General features: G+C 44.5%; 1 protein-coding gene across 4 annotated transcripts in view; it reads left to right on the forward strand.

Moving 5' to 3' along the window:
• The window catches only part of LOC138815240 (chromatin remodeling regulator CECR2-like), a 50,116-nt gene extending 31,724 nt beyond the window's left edge, over positions 1 to 18,392 (forward strand). For 2 of the 4 annotated variants that reach the window (XR_011368227.1, XM_070004522.1), the window contains 2 exons: positions 10,044 to 10,197; positions 13,068 to 18,392. Coding sequence is in view for 1 of the 4 variants with exons in the window: in XM_070004522.1 (XP_069860623.1) it covers positions 10,044 to 10,172 (129 nt within the window). In the remaining 3 variants the exon portion in view is untranslated. Of the gene's footprint in view, positions 1 to 5,347; positions 5,435 to 10,043; positions 10,198 to 13,067 lie in introns of those variants that run through there. The other 2 variants (XR_011368229.1, XR_011368231.1) reach the window with 2 other exon arrangements.
• The last annotated feature ends 30 nt before the right edge of the window (positions 18,393 to 18,422 follow it).

Genomic DNA, 18,422 nt, shown 5'->3' on the forward strand with positions numbered 1-18,422 from the left:
GAGACGTTCTCCTGGGACTTGAGCTTTGTGCTTGGGTGTTGTCCCTAACCTCTTTTGCTCAAGGCTAGTGGTCTACCACTTGAGTCACAGCTCCACTTCTGGCTCTTTTGGTAGTTAATTAGAGATAAGAATCTCACAGACACTGGGGGCTGGTGGCTCAAGTCTGTAATCCTAGCTATTCAGGAATCTGAGATCTGAGAATCATGGTTCCAAGTCAATCCGCGCAGGAAAGTTCTTGAGACTCTTTTTTTTTTTTTTTTGTCGATTATAGGACATGAACTCTGGGCCTGAGTGCTGTCCCTCAGCTCTTCAGCTCAAGGCGAGCTCTCTACCACTTGAGCTACAGTGCCACTTCTGGTTTTCTGAGTGTTTATTGGAGATAAGAGTTTCATGGACTTTCTTGGCTTTGATCTGGGATCCTCAGATCTCAGCCTCCTGAGTAGCTAGGATTACAGGCGTGAGCCATGGGGGCGCTCACCTTTCATGAGATTCTTATCTCCAATAAACCACTAGAAAACTGGAAGTGGCACCTTGGCTCAAGTGGTAGAGCACTCGCCTTGAGCTGAAGAGCACAAGGACAATGCCCAAGCCCAGAGTTCAAGCCCCGTGACAGACAAATAAAAAAAAAAAGAATCTCACAGATTTTCCTGTCCCGGCTGATTAGCACTGACCCTCCCCAATAAAATGGACATAATTATACTACTTAGTGCTTCAGGGGATAGGTTTTAGGATTAAATGAGTTTACACACACACACACACACACACACACACACACACACACACACTTTGAATAGTGCCTGGTGCTTAGTAACTGTGATAGTGATGCCATTGTTATGCCCAGTGTGGGTTCTCTTAACCTAGACCCTCTGTAGTGGACACACTTTAGAATTCAGAGTCAGGCTTCAACCAGGTTAACGCAGAGGATTTTTTAACTATAAAACAAGAGAATAGACTAATGAGAGATTTGCTAACGAGCCAGTTGGTCAAGCCTGTATCCTAGCTGCTCAGGAGGCTGAAATTTGAGGATGGCAATTGGAAGACAGTCTGGGCAGCAGAAATAGAGCTATGGCTGAAGTGGTAGAGTGTTAGCCTTGAGCCAAAGAAGCTCAGGGACAGCACCCAGGTCCTCAGTTCAAACCCCCAGGACTGGCACCAAAATTTAAAAAAAAACTGTAAAGGACATAGGAATATCAGCTGTAGGAGCAGCCACTATCTGAGTTGCCATCACATGGCTGAGGAAGTGGTTCCAAACACCTTCTGCTCAGGGCCGTGGCAGAGTTCTCAAGAAAGAGTCCAAGTGCGACTTGGAGAGGGGAAAGCCATGCTTTTTACCTAGTGGCGGAGAACTTACTGAAAGCTCTGCTAAGGCATAGGGAAGGAAATTGGTGGTGTGAGATGTTGGTGTTGGATGATGTTGATCTCCATCCTGTGCACAGCTAAATAGAGCAGTTGTTCTGCCAGGAGCTGGACCTGGAGAGGCCATGCCTGGCCACCATCCTCCCCCTGAAGGGTCTCACACCACTGTGGTAGTTGGAAGGTCAACATCTGGAATGGCTGTATCGCATTCTGCATAGTGGGCAATGATGGTTGTGTTGCAGCAGAGAATTAAAATATTGATAATTGGTGGTCTTTGTCAGTGTGAGCTGAGAGAACAGAACTTGAACAGAGGATTTACAGAATCTTGTATTTCTCATGTTGGGGAAACTGAAAGTCTGAGCTCAAGGCTGCCAGAGTCAAGGTCATGGTCAAGGTGCTAGTTTATAGCTAATTGCTTTTTTTGCAATTAACAATTAGGGGTGAAGACAGTGTTCAGGGGAGAGCTCCTGTTTCTTCTCATGAAGACACTAATCCCACTCTTGGGGCTCCCTCCTCATGAAATAATCACCCCAAATTCTGGCACATTGGTGAATTTGGCAGAAGGGACCCAAGCATTCAGTCTGCAACATCCACACAAGTGTTCTTAAAATTAGGAATGTTGGCACAGTGCATACAGTGTATTGTGGAATAGCCTTGGTTCCCTGTGGTCAGGCACCTCCCTCCCCCCATGGCCAAAATGTATTCAGACAACACATGAATTGGATAAATAAAGACTATTAATACACGTGTCTTTTTAGATCAGATTTTGTTGCTAAATGAGTTATTTAAGAAGTTATTAATGTTTTAGATTTTGAAATTGAGGCAAAGATGTGCTTGACCTGTGGTATTTTTATGACTTTCTCTACTCATCAGTCATAGTGATCTCTGGAAATGTGAATAATGCCCCTGGCTCTCCTGTAGGAAACTACTCCTGGTCCCCTCCTCTCCTGTCTTCCCCACCTCTGTTCCCAGCCACATTGACTGCATGAAAACCACCTGCCTCTTACTACATGGAATGCTTGTTCTCCCCCTCTGTCTCTCTCTCTGTCAGTGTCTCTGTCTCTTTCATATACACTCACACACACACATATATACACAAACTTCTTATTTTTCTGTTTATGTGGTACAGGGGAATTGAACCCAGGGCTTCATGTGTGCTAGGCAAGCACTCGACCACTAAGCCATATTCCCAGCCCACGTACAAACTTCGAATTGGTCCATATGGTTCAAAACATTAAATGTAGATAGATGAGGCGGGGTGGGGGGAGGGAATGATCAAATGAATGTGGGGAATGGTCACAGCCAATATATATAAAGGCTGTGAAAAATCCAAAATTTAAAATGCATTGAATAGAACAAATAAAATGGAAAAAGGATGTTAGGAAGAGCAAAAGGACCCTCCCCGTTCCTCACTCCCCCAGGAAAAAGCAAATGTAAAAGGGCAGGAAGAGCATAGTTCCAGGAGGGCTGTGTGGTTGCCCGGGGCTTTGGGGCTGGAAAAGAAAGAGCAAGAGGTGAAACTAGTTTCCAGCAGAGTTGGCTGGAGCAGAGTATGTCTGGGCTGTGTGATTTAGCTTTTGCTAGAGGCCTCCCCCACTTCCCTCCCTCTTCCCTTCTCTCCCCTTCCCTCCCTTCCCTCCCTTCTGCTCCTCTCCTCACTTTTCCTAACAAATTCTAGAATCTGGTGACTTATAGAACAAACACCTCATAGTTTCTGTGGGTCAGGGATTTGCACTTTGCTGTATGAAGTGGTCTGGTTCGTGTGAGATTGTAGTCATGATATCTAGCTCTTCACCCTTCTGGGGTCTCAACTGGAGCTGGGTGGTCTGCTCACAGTGTTGTGTTGTAGCTTGATTTCCCTAGACCAAATGATTCAGGAAGGAGGAAAAGATCAAGCTGACAGCTCTATTCCCTCTTTGACCTAAATGTAGTCTCTGAACATGTCCATGATACTTGAAGCTTGCTGGGAACCAAGTGCTGTTTGCTAGAAAACACAGCTACTACCTTTGATAAGAGCTGTTAAGCCTTGGAGCCTATTGATACCCTGTTTGAAAACATTGCTTGGCACCACCACTTTGCATAAGAACCTCCACCACTTTACATAAGAGCCACTAAGCCTTGGGCTGGGAAGGTGGCTCAGTGGTAGAGCGCTTGCCTTGCATGCCTGAGGCCCTGGGTTTGATTCCTCAGCACCACATAAGCAAAAAGAAAAAAGCCAGAAGTGACGCTGTGGCTCAAGTGGTAGAGCACTAGCCTTGAGATGAAGAGCTAAGGGACAGCGCCCAGGCCCAGAGTTCACGCCCCACGACTGGACCCAAAAAAAGAAGAGCCACTAAGCCTTAAAACTTACCTATGACAACATTGATTGGCACCTTCTGAAGATTCCCCACCTATGACCTTTTGCAAGATACACTTTGCAGTTTTGGTGCCTAGCAACCCTATTGACCTGCTGATGCTAATTACCCTGCTCAGCGTGCTATATATACTGCTGTGTAAAAAATAAAGTTTGAGACCTTGATCAGAACCCTGTCTTGGTCTCCTTCCTCATGTCTGGTTTGTCTCTCATTCAGGTCAGTTCCTCTTCGAGCCCTTGTTGACCGACCCCGCGGGCAGGGGCAGAAGCTCTATTCATTAAGTTAGAAATAATATCTGAAATGCTACCTCTGTGCAGGAAGAGAACCAGACTCCAGCTCTTCAGGGGAGGAGTGTGACAGAATTGGAGGCCATTTGAGAGCCTGTTGTGTGCTTGACATCATGAATGGCACAAGGGATCCAAGGTGCAGCCCCTGATGTACACTCTAGAAGTTTACATCTGCCAGAAAAGTTATGCTCTGCTCCATGACTGATCATGAGAAGGGAGACAGACTTCTTAGAGAGGTCTGAGAAAGTGGAAAGCAGAATGGATGGTAGCAGAGGGAGGCTCTAGGGAGGAGCTGGCTCCTGCCTTCATGTATTTGCAGCTTTCTCCTCTGTTTTATTTATTTATTTATTTTTTGTCGGTGTGAGGCTTGAACTCTGGACCTGGGCGCTATCCCTGTGCTCTTCAGATAAAGGCAAGCATTCTGCAGCTAGAGCCACAGCACCACTTCCAGTTTTCTAATGGTTTATTGGAGATCAGAGTCTCATGGACTTTTCTGGCCGGGCTGGCTTTGAACCGTGATCCTCAGATCTCAGCCTTCTGAATAGCTAGGCTTACAGGTGTGAACCACTGGTGTCAGGCTTACCACTGCTTTTTGTTCATCCTTTGTCCCTCCATTTCTGTGCACTAATTTTATTTTTATGCTGAAGAAAAATAGAAAGCTATTATCTATCCTACTTCATGAGGTTATTTGACTATTGTACCTAATTTGGTTATTGCAATTGAGATATTGTGGGCTTTAGACAGTGGTCAAATGCAAATAAGATTGATTCATTGGTTGTTTGATGGATCGAGTCATTCATTCATTCATTCATTCAGTACATTTATTGTTGTACCAACTATGTAACCAGCAAGATATGTGCCTTGCATTCTTGTGGAAGAGACACCTAGGTGGTAAACAAGCAAATTAATAAATATGACAGTGGTTATTGGAACTGCGGACTTTTTGTTGTTGTTGTTGTTTTGTGCCAGTACTGGGGTGTGATCACAGAGCCAGAGCATTTTTGCTTAGTTCTGCTTAAAGGTTGATGCTCTACCATTTGAGGCCCATCTCTATTTCTGACTTTTGGTGGTTAATTGGAGGTAAGGTCTCACAGACGTCTCAGGTTGTTTTCAAACTGCCATCCTCATATCTCAGCCTCCTGAGTAGCTAGGATTCCAGGTGTGAACCACTGGCACCCAACAATTAAGAATACTGTTAAGGAACTAAACAGACCACTTACTATAAAAGTGGTCTCTGAAAAGCACATAAGGTGAAGAGAAACCCTTTTTCTTTCCAAAGGTTTAAGTCTGCTGAGATCAACCAACTGGAGACAAAGATATACTCATCCTATTTTGTAGTTGGAAGAACCATAGGAGGTGATCAACCCACAATCCAATGAGATTTAAAAACAGAAATCACTTCACCTATGCTCTGCACCATGGAGTTGGGGAGTATAGGTAATTTAGAGGGATGGTAAATGATTTTTAGGTAAAAAGAGCAGTATTTGCACTTTGTCAGAGAACCACGAGACAGGTAGGTACAGAGAACAAAGGTAGGTTTATTGCTGGGAGGGGGGCTGGCAAGACCCCTTCTCACAGGGTAGCAGTGAGAAGAATCATCTGGTATTTTCTGAGGTGACCTGTATAACCTAGGAGGATTAAGAGGTGATACAAGTGACTAGGAGGTAGTGACCCTGGTGAGGGCCAGGGGCTTCATCATGGCAGACTAGGCTGCTGTCCAAATAATAGATAAGAGGCCCTGCATCTGCCCAGACCTGAAGGTCACACTAAGGGGCTCTTGTTGCCTTATATGGTTGTAGCTGCTCCAGAGAAATGCCATCTTAAGTTTGTGGAGGCTGATTATTTACTGTGTTTTTAAATGGGCCTAGTGTTGCCTAAGAAGGGAGCATGCTCAGCTGTGGAGAGGAGAAGGAGTGTATTAAACTATGGGAAGGGAGCTCATTTTGCTAACATAGGGAGTCTGGGACAAGGTTCCCATAGGCTGTGGGGGAGGTAGTGACAGGCTCTGAGAACATGGGGACAGAATTTTCCTAGGAATAAAACTTTCTTACTTGGCAGATAAATCTCAAGGAGTCCCTGGAGCTGCTCTAGAAAAATAGATAAAAGGTGGACATTGGTAGCTCATGCCTATAATCTTAGCTAATGTGGAGGCTGAGATCTGAGGATCACAGTGTGAAACCAGCCTAGGCAGAAAAATCTGTGAGACTTTTCTCTCTGTTTAACTATTAAAAAGCCAGAAGTGGAGGTGTGGTTCAAGAACAGCAGAGTTGAGGAAAAATGACAAGTGAGAGCACAAGGCCTTAAGTCCAAGCCCAAGTACCAGTATCCATTTAAAAAAAAAAAAGATGTGAATAGACTCCTGTCTTGAAAAAAACAGGAAAAGGCAGTACTGGAAGTATGGTTCAAGTGGTAGTGTACCAGTCTTTGGTAGAGTACCAGCCTAGCAAGCAAAGGCCCTTGACAGTTGAAACTGTAGTAGGTACTATCAAACCATTCTTTCAAACTTCTTTTTTTTTTTTTTTTTTTTTTGGGTCCGGTTGTGGGGCCTGAACTCTGGGCCTGGGCGCTGTCCCTCAGCTCTTCAGCTCAAGGCTAGCACTCTACCACTTGAGCTACAGCACCACTTCTGGCTTTTTTCTTTTTGCTTATGTGGTGCTGAGGAATCGAACCCAGGGCCTCAGGCATGCAAGGCAAGCACTCTACCACTGAGCCATCTTCCCAGCCCCTCTTTCAAACTTCTTTAGAATGCAGAATAGAGAATATTGTAGAGTGGTTAGAGTGTGGGATCATTCATTACCCTCCTTTCATGTCAGCCCTGACCCCTTCCTTCCTTCCCTCCCCTTCCCTCCATGCCTTCCTTCCTCTGTCTCTTTTTTGGTTGTACTAGCATTTGAAGTCAGAGCCTGCTGCTTACTATTCAGTTGCTCTACTACTTGAACCCTGCACCAGCCCACTTTCTGAGCCTTTCTGAACCTCAATGCCCTTATCTGTAAAATGAGGACAATTATCTCTGAGCTCTATAATTTGGAGTATTTTCAGGAAAATTTTATAAGAATAGTTGAAGTAATAGATATGAAAACACCTAAATGCTTAAGAGCATTATTGATGAGAAGGAGCACATCTTTTTTTTAATACATTTTTTATTGTACAAATGCTGTACAGAGGGGTTGAGTTACATGAGTAAGGTAATGCGTACATTTCTTATCAAGCATTGCTGCCTCCTCTTTTGCTTTTCCCCTACCATCCCTTCCTTCCCACCTCCACAAATACGCTCCATAACCCCCACACCCCCTACCCATGCCTAAATTGTAAAGTTCATTTTTCAACATAGTGTCTTGTACATCTCATTGTTACAATGGATCAACCTGTATCCCTATTTAAATATTTTGTTTTTTCCCTTTCCCTCCCCAAATTAGAAAACTGTATATACAAGATACAGGGCATTGACATCAAATACAGTGAAAACAGGGGGTATACCTTGGGGGAAGAACATACAAAGAAACAAAAAAAAAATCACATGGTACATTATAAATACGTTAGAAACCATAGCAAGAAAGAAAAAGACAAAACTTGTGTCCCTATCTTGGGGTTCATTTCGCTTGACATCATCTTATTTGGTCATATGTACATAGCTTTTGACCTTTTCTGCTTGTCCCTGACATATACTAGTTATTGTAAGTAAGGAAACCATGGGACCTATGTTTCTTTGGGCCTGGCAAGAAGGAGCACATCTTCACTCCAGATTTATCCTTTGTGTCCTGGGCTTTTTTTTTTTTAACTTTTTTTGGCTTTGATAATTGGCTTTGATAATTGGATGCTCTCAGATGAGATCTCCTGGTGTCAGGTTAAATCCATGTTGCCTTACAGGTGGGTGGGCAGGTGGGTGGCCTGTTCTAGGATTTGTCCTAGTTTAGCAGCAGTGGTGTTCCAAGGAAATGAAAAAGAAATGAATTTAGGCTGCTCCTGCAAGAGTCTGTGTTACAGGAAGCTCAGCAAAAAGGACATGGTGTCTGCTATCTCTGCTGGCTTCTTAGAGACAGTGTGTGGCACCAAAGCCCTGGTGCTGGGTTATCCTGCACATCACCAGTGGCACTGAGAGCACATTGTAGCTCTTTTCTCATTGATTGATTGGTGCTGGTACTGGGGCTTGAGCTCAGGGCTTCCCACTTAGCTTTTTGCACATTACTAGTTCTCTCCTACTGGAGCCACACTTCTACTTCCCAGAGATTATGGCTTTTTCAGAATGCTACTCCAGTCAGTCTTTGTACCCCAGCCCTTCTTCACCTCTGGCATTGTGTAGCAGTCACTCATCAATCTGTGACTGGTCAAGTGCCTGCCATGTTTCTGAAAAGGACAATCAAGATGTCAGGGTGTTCCCCCATCTCTGCCCTCAGGGCTAGGCATCAAGGCTGGGCTGTTACAGTGGACCAGAATGGCAAGACCCGATGGAAATACTCCCCAGGATACATTGGGGAGAATACAATTGAAGCTCCTAGCTAGCAGGTGCTAAGCTGAGTTGGGTTTGATTTCTGTCTTCAGAACTAGAGAAAGCAAGTATAAGCAAATATATGGAGAAGCAATAGTGCTTGGGGCATTGGTGAGAAAAAGGTTGCAGGCAGAGTAGCTTCTCCCACCCAGGCTTGGCTGGAACTCAAACTCATGTGGTTGTACGCCTGTTGCAGGACCCCCACCAAGAAGATCACTTCAAAAGCAAGGCTTTATTCAGGTGGGCTGCAGCTCCGGCTTTGTCCCACACACTGACTCAGCAGAACTTAGGAGGAAGCCCCGAGCTGAAATTTCACAGTGTTTATAAAGGCAAAAACTACAAAGGGATAAAAGGAGAAGAAAAAAAAGAAATCACAGACTGACAAATTTAAGGCAACAAGAGGTGTCAGCAGGGCATTCCAAGGCAATAAGGGGTTGTAGGGAGTTATCAAACTGGCTGGGTCTTAAAGGGCATTCCAGAGCAGTTAAAGCTTAGCAGGGAGTTTCCTGGCTAGTTGGGTTCTGATAAGCTGTAGCTGGGATAATTGGTGGTCTGGGTTTGTTCACAGGGTCTGTTTATCTTGGGCCAGCTTGGTCATCTCCTGAAGTTTGTGGGGACCCAAGGCCAGCTATAGTACAAAGTGGGGCCTGACTTCAAAGTAGCTTTGTTCAAGTAATCTATGGTTTAGCAGTTTCAGCACAAACAAGACGGTTTCTGCAATTCAGGTGGGCCTAAGGTTAATATGAGCAGCAGAAGGGTTACTGCTTCTAAACGAAGCCACTTTTAACTCTTCAATGTCTCATATCCACACTAGCCCCTTCCATATCCCAGGATAGTTCTTGTGTCCTGGATTCCTCTTCCCTCACTCCCTCCCTTCTTCCCTTCCTCCCTTCCTCCCTTCCTCCCTTCCTCCCTTCCTCCCTTCTTCCCTTCCTCCCTTCCTCCCTTCCTCCCTTCCTCCCTTCCTCCCTTCCTCCCTTCCTTCCTTCCTTCCTTCCTTCTTTCCCTCCTCTTCCCTCATCCCCTTGCCCCCTCTCCCCTTCCCATTTCCTTCCTTCCTTTTTTTCCCCTTCTGGAGTTGAGACTAGAACTCCAGGCATCACTTTGTCAACCAAGCTTTTTTTCTCAAGGCTGATGTTCTCCCACTTGAGCCACACCTGCACTTCCAGCTTTTTTTCTGTTTCATTGGAGATAAGAGGCTCATGGACTTTTCTGAAGAGACTGCCTTTAAATCATGATTGTCAGCCTTCAGCCTCCTGACTAGCTTGGATGACAGGTGTGAGTCACCAGTACCAATCTAGCTCTACTTTCTTTACCAGTTCAATCTAATCCATAACTTTTAACACGCTGAGTTTGGGTGGTGGCCAGTGTCATATTCACCATAGGCCTGAGCCCCCTTCCTTCCACTCTGAGAATCTCTTAACAGTTGGCCATCTGATATATTGGTGGATCCTCCTCTTCGGTGGTGCTGGGGATCTTGCAATGGGACAGTCCAGATGGGGTGACATGTCATCACTTACTGATGTATTCTGACAGTGCCTTAATTTCATATTTTTTAAGGAGCCTCTCCCTGCCTTCCAGCAACTCAACACTGGATCCCACAAAACTGGCTCCAGCCTCAGTGATGGCTGTGATTCTTCTTGCCTGGTGCCTTCATGGTCTGCAGAGGTGTCAGGAGCCAGCAGCTGAAGAGCAGTCTGCAGCTTTGAATGAGGTGATGTACAGATTACTTACTCCTCAAACTCTTTCTGTACCTAAGTGTGTAACTTTAGCATGCATTTCAGTGCACTTTTTTTTTTTTTTTGGTCATGGAACCTGAATTCTGGGCCTGGGCACTATCCCTCTGCTTTTTTTTTTTTTTTTTTAATATTTTTTTATTGTGAAAATACCGTACAGAGGGGTTAGAATTACATGAGCAAGGTAATAAGTACATTTCTTATCAAGTATTGTTGCCTCCTCCTTTGTTTTTCCCCTCCCATCCCTGCCCTCACATCTCCTTATCCCTCAGATCTTCATCTCAAGGCTAGTGCTCTGCCATTTGAGCCACAGTGCCCCTTTTGGCTTTTTCTCTTATGTGGTGCTGAGGATCAAACCCAGGGCCTTATGCATGCAAAACCAGCACTCTACCACTGAGCCACCTTCCCATCCCCTCATTGCACATCTTAAAATGCAACTTGTAGTATTTGAGGCACAAAAATGGTGTTTACTCTGAATTCTAAGATTCCTAAATAGTTAACTTATTTATGCCCCAGAAATTGATATCATTACCTCAACTAAGTAAATGACTAGTAGTATTAGCCAATAGATGAATTCAGGCCCACTGAATTTAATATCAGAAGCAATGCAGAGGCACAGAGGCTTGTAATTAGGGTGGGCGCTAGTCTCTCATGCCTGTAATCTTAGCTGTTGAGGAGACTGAGACCTGAGGATCATTGTTTTGAAGCCAGCCCAGGCAGGAAAGTCCATGAGACATTTATTTCCAGTTAGCCAAGGAAAAGCTGGAAGTGGCCAAGTGCTGGTGGCTCACACTTGTAATCCTACCTACTCAGGAGGCTGCATCTGAGGATCAAGGTTCAAAGTGAGCCTGGACAGGAGAGGCCATGAGACTCCTATCTCCAGTAAGCCACTGGAAAACCAGAAGTGGCACAGTAGCTTAAATGGTAGAGTGCTTGCCTTGAGCGGAAGAGCTGAAGGATAGTGCCCAGGCCCAGAGTTCAAGCCCCACAACCAACAACAACAAAACACTAGAAGTGGTGCTATGGTTCAATGGTAGGGTGCTAGCCTAGAGCAAAATAAGTTCCAGGGCAGTGCCAGGCCCTGAGTTCAATTTCTAGGGCTGACGCAGAAAAAGGCTTATTCTTAGTTTAACCTTCTCCTGTTGCTATCTGGAAAGTATTAATATTTGAACAAAAGGTGCTGTGTTGTCACTTTGTACTGGGCCCCTCTACCCTGTGGCTAGTCCTGAGGAAGGTTCATGTGCCTCATCCCTGCTACATTGTGTGCTTGCTCTATCATGGAATCTCGGTAAGTGTGTGGGAGTGTCAGCTGGTCCTGAAGTAGTGAGCTCCCCATCCTTGGAAGAATTCAAAGTTGAAACTGGAGGAAATTGGAATGCCAGATGGGAGGAGTTAGAGTAGGCAATCCTTAGGATCTGAGTTCCTATGAACCCTGATTGTAGGATTCTGTAACTTATCCTTCTACAATGTTACTGAATGTCAGAAAATAGAGGAGATGGGGACCGAGGAAAATGGTCTAGTGTGTAGGATTCTGCAAGTACGAGGAACTTGGAGTTATTTCCTTACTGTTGGCAGTAGTACTGGGCTGCTGACCCTCTGCTCTCCCCAATGTTATCTGTATGGGAGAAGCTCTGTTCTAGTGCTGAAAGTTCTCCTCTTGGTCAAAGGTCACAGCAGTGACACTAGAAGTGCTAGTGTCCTCCTTCTGAGGCCTAGCAATTACTTGCCCAGCACCTTTGTTTGCTAAAGAGGGGAGTGTGTGTGTGTGTGTGTGTGTGTGTGTGTGTGTGTATTTGCATGTGTGTGTGCAGTGGTAAACAGGATGGACTGGAGGGCAGGAAGAACAAATGACACTCCAGACCTCCTGCCATGTATGTGACATTCCTTCTCAATGTTGGAACTTTAGGCAAGTTATTTTCATCTCTTTTCACCTCACTTTCTGCCTCTGGAAAAGGGATCTGAGAGAATGAATTTTAGCAACTTGACTTAATTTTTAGAGATTTTCATTAATAACACAATTTATACAGCACTTTGTGTTTTTCAAAGAACTTTTCACATATGTGAGCTCACCAAAATTGTCTTAACAATGAGAAGGTGGTATTTGCACCATTTAAGTGATAAAGGAACAAAGGCCAAAAAGACAGTGGGTGGCAAAACTAGGCCTCTATGTCCACCATTTCATATAGGGATCTTGGCTATTTTCTAAAAGTTTATCCTTTTGTTCATTGAGCTAATAATGACAGGTTCCCATAATGTGATACTCACATAGTCCCTAGGCTGCTCCTGTGCACAAGGATTGTTTTTCTAAGACAGGATCTGTCTATGTAGCCCATGTTTACCTCATACTCTTAGTGTTCTTCTTGCCTCTGTTTCCTGAGTACCACAATACATGGCCACAGGGATGGTTTTTGCTGAGGTCCTCCATCCTTCTTTGGTCTGCTTTGACTGGGAATGTAGCAGGGTGAGAGCCATGCCCTGAGTTCTAAAGTTAGATACCTTCTGTTCACATCTCCCAATTTGTCCTGTAGCTGAGTGGCCTGGACAAATGACCTTTTGGGACCTGATTTTTTTCATGTGTAAAAGAATGGTAAACTTAGCTTCTTTCATGCAGGGCTGGTGCTATACCACGAAAGCTATACCTCTACTTCCTACATTTCTTTCTAGTTAATTAGAGATAAGAGTCTCATAGATTTCCCTGCCTGCATTGGCCATGAACCATAATTTAATGATCTTAGCCTCCTGAGTAGCTAGGATTACAGGTATGCGCCACTAGCATTGGGATATTAGGCATATTTTTTAAATTAGCTTTTAGGCTTGGAATTGTAGGCTTCTTTGGTTTTCTTTTTAGTATCTGCCTGAAGTCCCAGGGAGCCCCTGTGAACCTACTTGAAAGAAGATCTCATCACTTAAAAAACAAAACAAAAAAGAGAACCACCAGGAAAAAAAAAACACCCTGCATAACACCTCTGTGAACATGGGAGAGCAAAGAAGTAAGTTATGACATCCACTTCTTGCTGCCATTTGGTATTTTGCAAACTGCCACTGCTATTAACAGTCACTTTTGAGTATTTATGATCTTGCAGTTAGTTGGAGCACTTTGATTCTCATAAGAAAAACAGGTTCACATTTAGAAAATGTGCCCTACAAGTAGCTGAGATCCCTCAGGGAGGCTGATGGATGGGGCCCACACAGGGGAAGGAAATGCAGCCACCTCGCCAGCCTGCAGAACTTTGCCTTTTCCACACACCCTAGTTGGAAGCTGTTTTTGTTTGTTGTGGTGGTGGTTGTTTGTTTTTGTGTTTTTTTTCCAGTCTTGGTATTTGAACCCTGGACCTGGGTGCTGTCCCTTAGCTCTTCAGCTCAAGGCCAGCACTCTACCACTTGCTGCTTCCAGCTTTTTCTGTTTATGTGGTGCTGAGGAATTGAACCCAAGTTCTCATGCATGTGAGGCAAGCACTCTATTACTGAGCCACCTTCCTAGCCCCTTGAAAGCTGTGTGTTTATGTCTGGATCCTTACCCTGCCAGGGATGGACTTTCTGTGTGGCCCTGGCATAGTGTCCCATGGCAAAAGGACATGTAGCTAAATACCAAACCACTTTCCACACATATGTCCTTGCACCACACCAGCCACAATGCTAGCAAAGACCAGAAGCTGGTCTTTGAATTTATCCCAGAGTCCTAAACTGGTTCTTGGTGTGTGCAGGATAGAAGGGAGAGTTTTGGATCTGGCCAGTGTTGAAGCATCAGCCCAAGTAGAGCACCAGATCCTAAACTAGAAATTGGGAAAACACTGGCTCCCACTTTGGGCCTCAGTTTTGACTCTCGCTACATGATGCTCTGAGGTCCATGAGGTGCTTCAGTGCCAAATTATACAGGACTTGTGTTCAAGAGAAGTTGGGGTTTCCAGAGAAGGAGAATTGCATTTTAGGATTATTAGTTGTTTTTTGGTTGTTTTGGTGGTGGTCGTGAGGCTTAAACTCTTTGCCTGAGCGCTGTCCCTGTGCTCTTCAGCTTAAGGTCAGCGCTCTACCTCTTGAGCCACAGCACCACTTCTGAGAATTGCATTTCAGTGACAAATTTACAAAGGTCTTGTCACTGTACATGTAAAGAAAGCATCATCAGCTTGTCAGTGAGAATCTTTTCACCAAGTGGATATGAGGGAAGGTTGGGGTTCCTGCTCTGTCTGTGAGACTTTAGCTGGGCTCTGGGTCTTCTCAGGCTTGTTTCTACTTCTGTAAAATCCTTCCAGGAAACCTCTTCACATTGAGTTGCTATGGCTTCTTGGGCTCCTCTTGGCTGTGACAGCTTCTGACACTGCCCTTGTTTGGGGGCAGCTTGGATGGTTTTGAGGAGCCCTAGTCAGACATGCTTTAGAATCTGTTGGGATTCATCTCATGTGTTTTTGATTTTAGATTGAAGTTCATGGATTTGGGAGGAGAAAACCAGAGAAGTAAATGCCATTCTTAGCACAAAGTTGATGTATTTTCACTGTCAATTTGACCTTGATCACCTAGTCCGTGGGCCTTCATAGTTCTCCAATGCCAAAAATCTTTTTCTTCCTTTTTTAAACTTTACTCCCCCCCCCCCCCCACCTCCCAATCTATCTCTTTCTGTGTCAGTACTAGAGCTTAAACTCAATGCCTGGGTGCTGTCCTTTAGCTTTTTCATTCAAGGCTGGTACTCTACCACTTAAGCCATACCTCCAATTTAGGGTTTTGCTGATGCATTAGAGGTAAGGGTCTCTTTGATGTTTCTGTTTGTGTTGGATTTGAACTTCTATCCTTAGATCTCAGCTTCCTGCATAGTTAGGCATGCCCATCTCTTTTGAGAAGACCTGGTGATGTAACATATTATTGACTGTTTGCTGTGCACCTGGTAAAGTGTTGTGTGGCAGGGCTATGAAGACACTCAAGACATCATCTATGCTGAAGTATCCCAAGAATGAACTGCAGCTCAGATGTGTGCAACAGCGCTCTCAGCGCACTGGGGAATGTGCATTGATAGTGTTCATAGGACTTCAAGGAAGTTAGTTACCTGACCAGGCTTTCCAATTTCCTGATTTTGTGCTTTAAGTGAATTTCCATGATTCCCTTCCATTTCCTTCAAACCATAATATTTTTTTTTGGTTGGTTGTGAGGCTTGAACTCTGGGCTGGGACACTGTCCTTGTGCTCTTCAGCTCAAGGCGAGAACTCTACTGCTTGAGCCACAGTGCCACTTCAGGTTTTCTAGTGGTTTATTGGAGATAGTAGTCACACGGACTTTCCTTCCTGGGATGGCTTTGAACCTCGGTTCTCAGATCTCAGCCTCCTGAGTAGCTGGGATTACAGGCAGGAGCCACCAATGCCTGGCAAACCATAACATTTTAAATGTTACAAGAGAGAGAGAAAATTACAGAAGCTAGCATATTTCTTTTGGAGACATACCCAGAGACTCATTATTTTTAAGCATTTTCTTAGCACTTCTTGTGTTGAAAGCATTTTTAACTCATTAATTAGTAATCCACATTAATATATAGATGGAATTAATCTATTCCAGACAGAAGTTTGTCTTGAGGAAATACAAAAAACTTAAGTACTATTCCTTTCCACCTGTATCTTCTCTCTCCTCCCCTCCACCACACTTTATCTTGTTCATTATTTAGATTATTGCTCTGATCATTACACTCTGATTGAGCGCCACAAGTGTCCTTGGAGCTTCCACAAAGTTTGGGTTGGGTGTCTTCCCACTCTTCTGGACTCCAGGCTGTACATGGGTCTGCTTTGGGGACTCATTAGCACTTGAAAATGAAATTGGCCTCATAAATAGTCATCCTCAGGAAACAACGGGCTCTCCCATTTTTATTTTAGTTGCATTCAGCTGAAAACCTCTTAGCTTGTATTCTTGTTTGAGGAGAGTTTTTTTTTTTTTCCTCCTTTTTTCCTTCTTGCGGATCCTAGGGCTTGAATGCAGGGCTAGGTCTTAAATGCAAGGCCAGGAGATTTTGTTTGTTTGTTTTTCCTCAAGGCTGGTGTTCTACCACTTGAGTCCCAGCTCCACATCTGGCTTTTTGGTGGTTATTTGGAGCTATGTGTCTCAAAGACTTACCTTTCTTTCTGAGCTGGCTGAAAACCATGATCCTCAGATCTTAGCCTCCTGAGTAGCTAGGATTTCAGGTATTAGCCACTAGTATCTGGCTAGGAGGTTAGTTTTTACCTTCAGAAAAAAAATCTCCATAACATGACTACCATTTATGTCTCTCTTTGGAACAAGGGCTCCCCTGTCCTTGTATTTGATCAAGATGATAATTTTCCACCTTGTACAGATAAGGAAATTGAGGACCATGAGGAGCAATCTCAAGATTGGTAAAAGTCAGAGCTGATATACATCTCCAAAGCTCTCCCCTTCCTATATTTCTTTGGTTCACCATTCTGGGCCTTCCCAGTGTGGTGCTCATGTTCACCCACAGTGGGCTGTCTGCCTTCCTCTGCTGCTGGCCTCTGGTGGGAGAAGCTTGCAGAGGATGTGATGGTCTCCTGATTATACTCTTGTCTTCATTTTGTCACCTGGTGATCTGTTTCAGGAGCTGCCTGTCTATGGCCCCCCCGTCCTCTTCCTTCCTTCCTGTCCTGGCACAAAGGAGCCACTCTTGGTACTAAGATCGCTGTGAAATCAGATATGTAGAGAATCAGCCTATTGTCCATGTGGGGTCATAGATCTGAGGATTCTATTCCTGACCTCTGGGAGCTCTTAGTGTTATCAGAGAAGAGCTGCCTTGTACTCCTGGAGTCCCCTTCATTAGCTCCTTTTCTTTCTGCCCTTACAGGTCATGCCTGTTTCAGTAAGTAGTTATTATATGCCAGGTCTCATGCTCACAGACTGCTATCTGTGACAACCTACTCATTAGGAGGTGAAATCATTGTTCCTCTTACCAGATAGGGAATCAATTGTTTAAGGGCTGGGCGCCAGTGGCTCATACCTGTAATCCTAGCTACTCAGGAGGCTGAGATCTGAGGATCATGGTTCAAAGCCAGCCCAGGCAGGAAAGTCCATGATGCTCTCATCTCCAATAAACCACTAGAAACCCAGAAGTGGCACTGTGACTCAAGCAGTAGAGCACTTGCCTTGAGCTGAAGAGCTGCGGGATAGTGCCCAAGCTCAGAGTTCAGGACCCCTGACCAAAAAATAAATAAATAAAAATAAATAAATAAATAAATAATAAAGAATCATTTAAGGAAGGGGCTAAGAAAAAGAAAATACAGCTAAGAAAAAAAGAGAGCAGCAGAGATTCCTAATCTCCATATCTAATAGATATAAAAAACATTCAAAAAAACATTCAAAAAACAGATTGTACCCAGGTGCGGGTGGCTCACCACTGTAATCCTAGCAATTCAGGAGTCTGAGATCTGAGGGTCCTGGTTTGAAGCCAGCCTGGAAAGAAAAGTCTGTGAGGCTCTTTATCTCCAATTAACCTGCAAAAAGCCAGAACTGGAGGTATGGCTCAAATGGTATAGCACTAGCCTCGAGCAGAAAAAGCTTAAGGAAGGGCTAGGAAGGTGGCTCAGTGGTAGTGCGCTTGTCTTGCATGCATGAGGCCCTGGTTCCATTCCTCAGCATCGCATAAGTAAAAAAAGAAAAAAGCCAGAAGTGGTGCTGTGGCTCAAGTGGTAGAGCACTAGCCTCGAGCAGAAAAAGCTTAAGGAGGGGCTAGGAAGGTGGCTCAGTGGTAGAGCGCTTGTCTTGCATGCATGAGGCCCTAGTTCCATTCCTCAGCACCACATAAGTAATAAAAGAAAAAAGCCAGAAGTGGTGCTGTGGCTCAAGTGGTAGAGTGCTAGCCTTGATCTGAAGAGCTAAGGGACAGTGCACAGGCCCAGAGTTCAGGCCCCATGACCAGACCCAAAACAAAAAACAAAAACAAAAAAGCTTAGGGATAGTTCAGTCCCCAGTTGAGTGGGGCTCAGTGTCCCAGCTCTGAGTTCACTCTCCAGTACTTGCACCAAAATAGGAATAATATTAATAATTACTTAAGAAGGAACAGGAAATACTTAGGATGTGGTAGATGTTTGAATCCTGAAGCTCCCTGTTGAGTTGCCTTGTTTCCCTTGTAGTACTGTTGCAGTGGTGTGTGTGTGTGTGTGTGTGTACACAAGTAACCCTATTAGTTATTTTATTGTGACCGTTAGGACCCATGAGCAAGAACTATTATAAGAAAACAGAAGTG

Source organism: Dipodomys merriami, unplaced genomic scaffold (assembly GCF_024711535.1).
Source record: "Dipodomys merriami isolate MVZ:Mamm:240054 unplaced genomic scaffold, mDipMer1.0.p SCAF_1080, whole genome shotgun sequence".
NCBI classification, from domain to species: Eukaryota; Metazoa; Chordata; class Mammalia; order Rodentia; family Heteromyidae; genus Dipodomys; species Dipodomys merriami.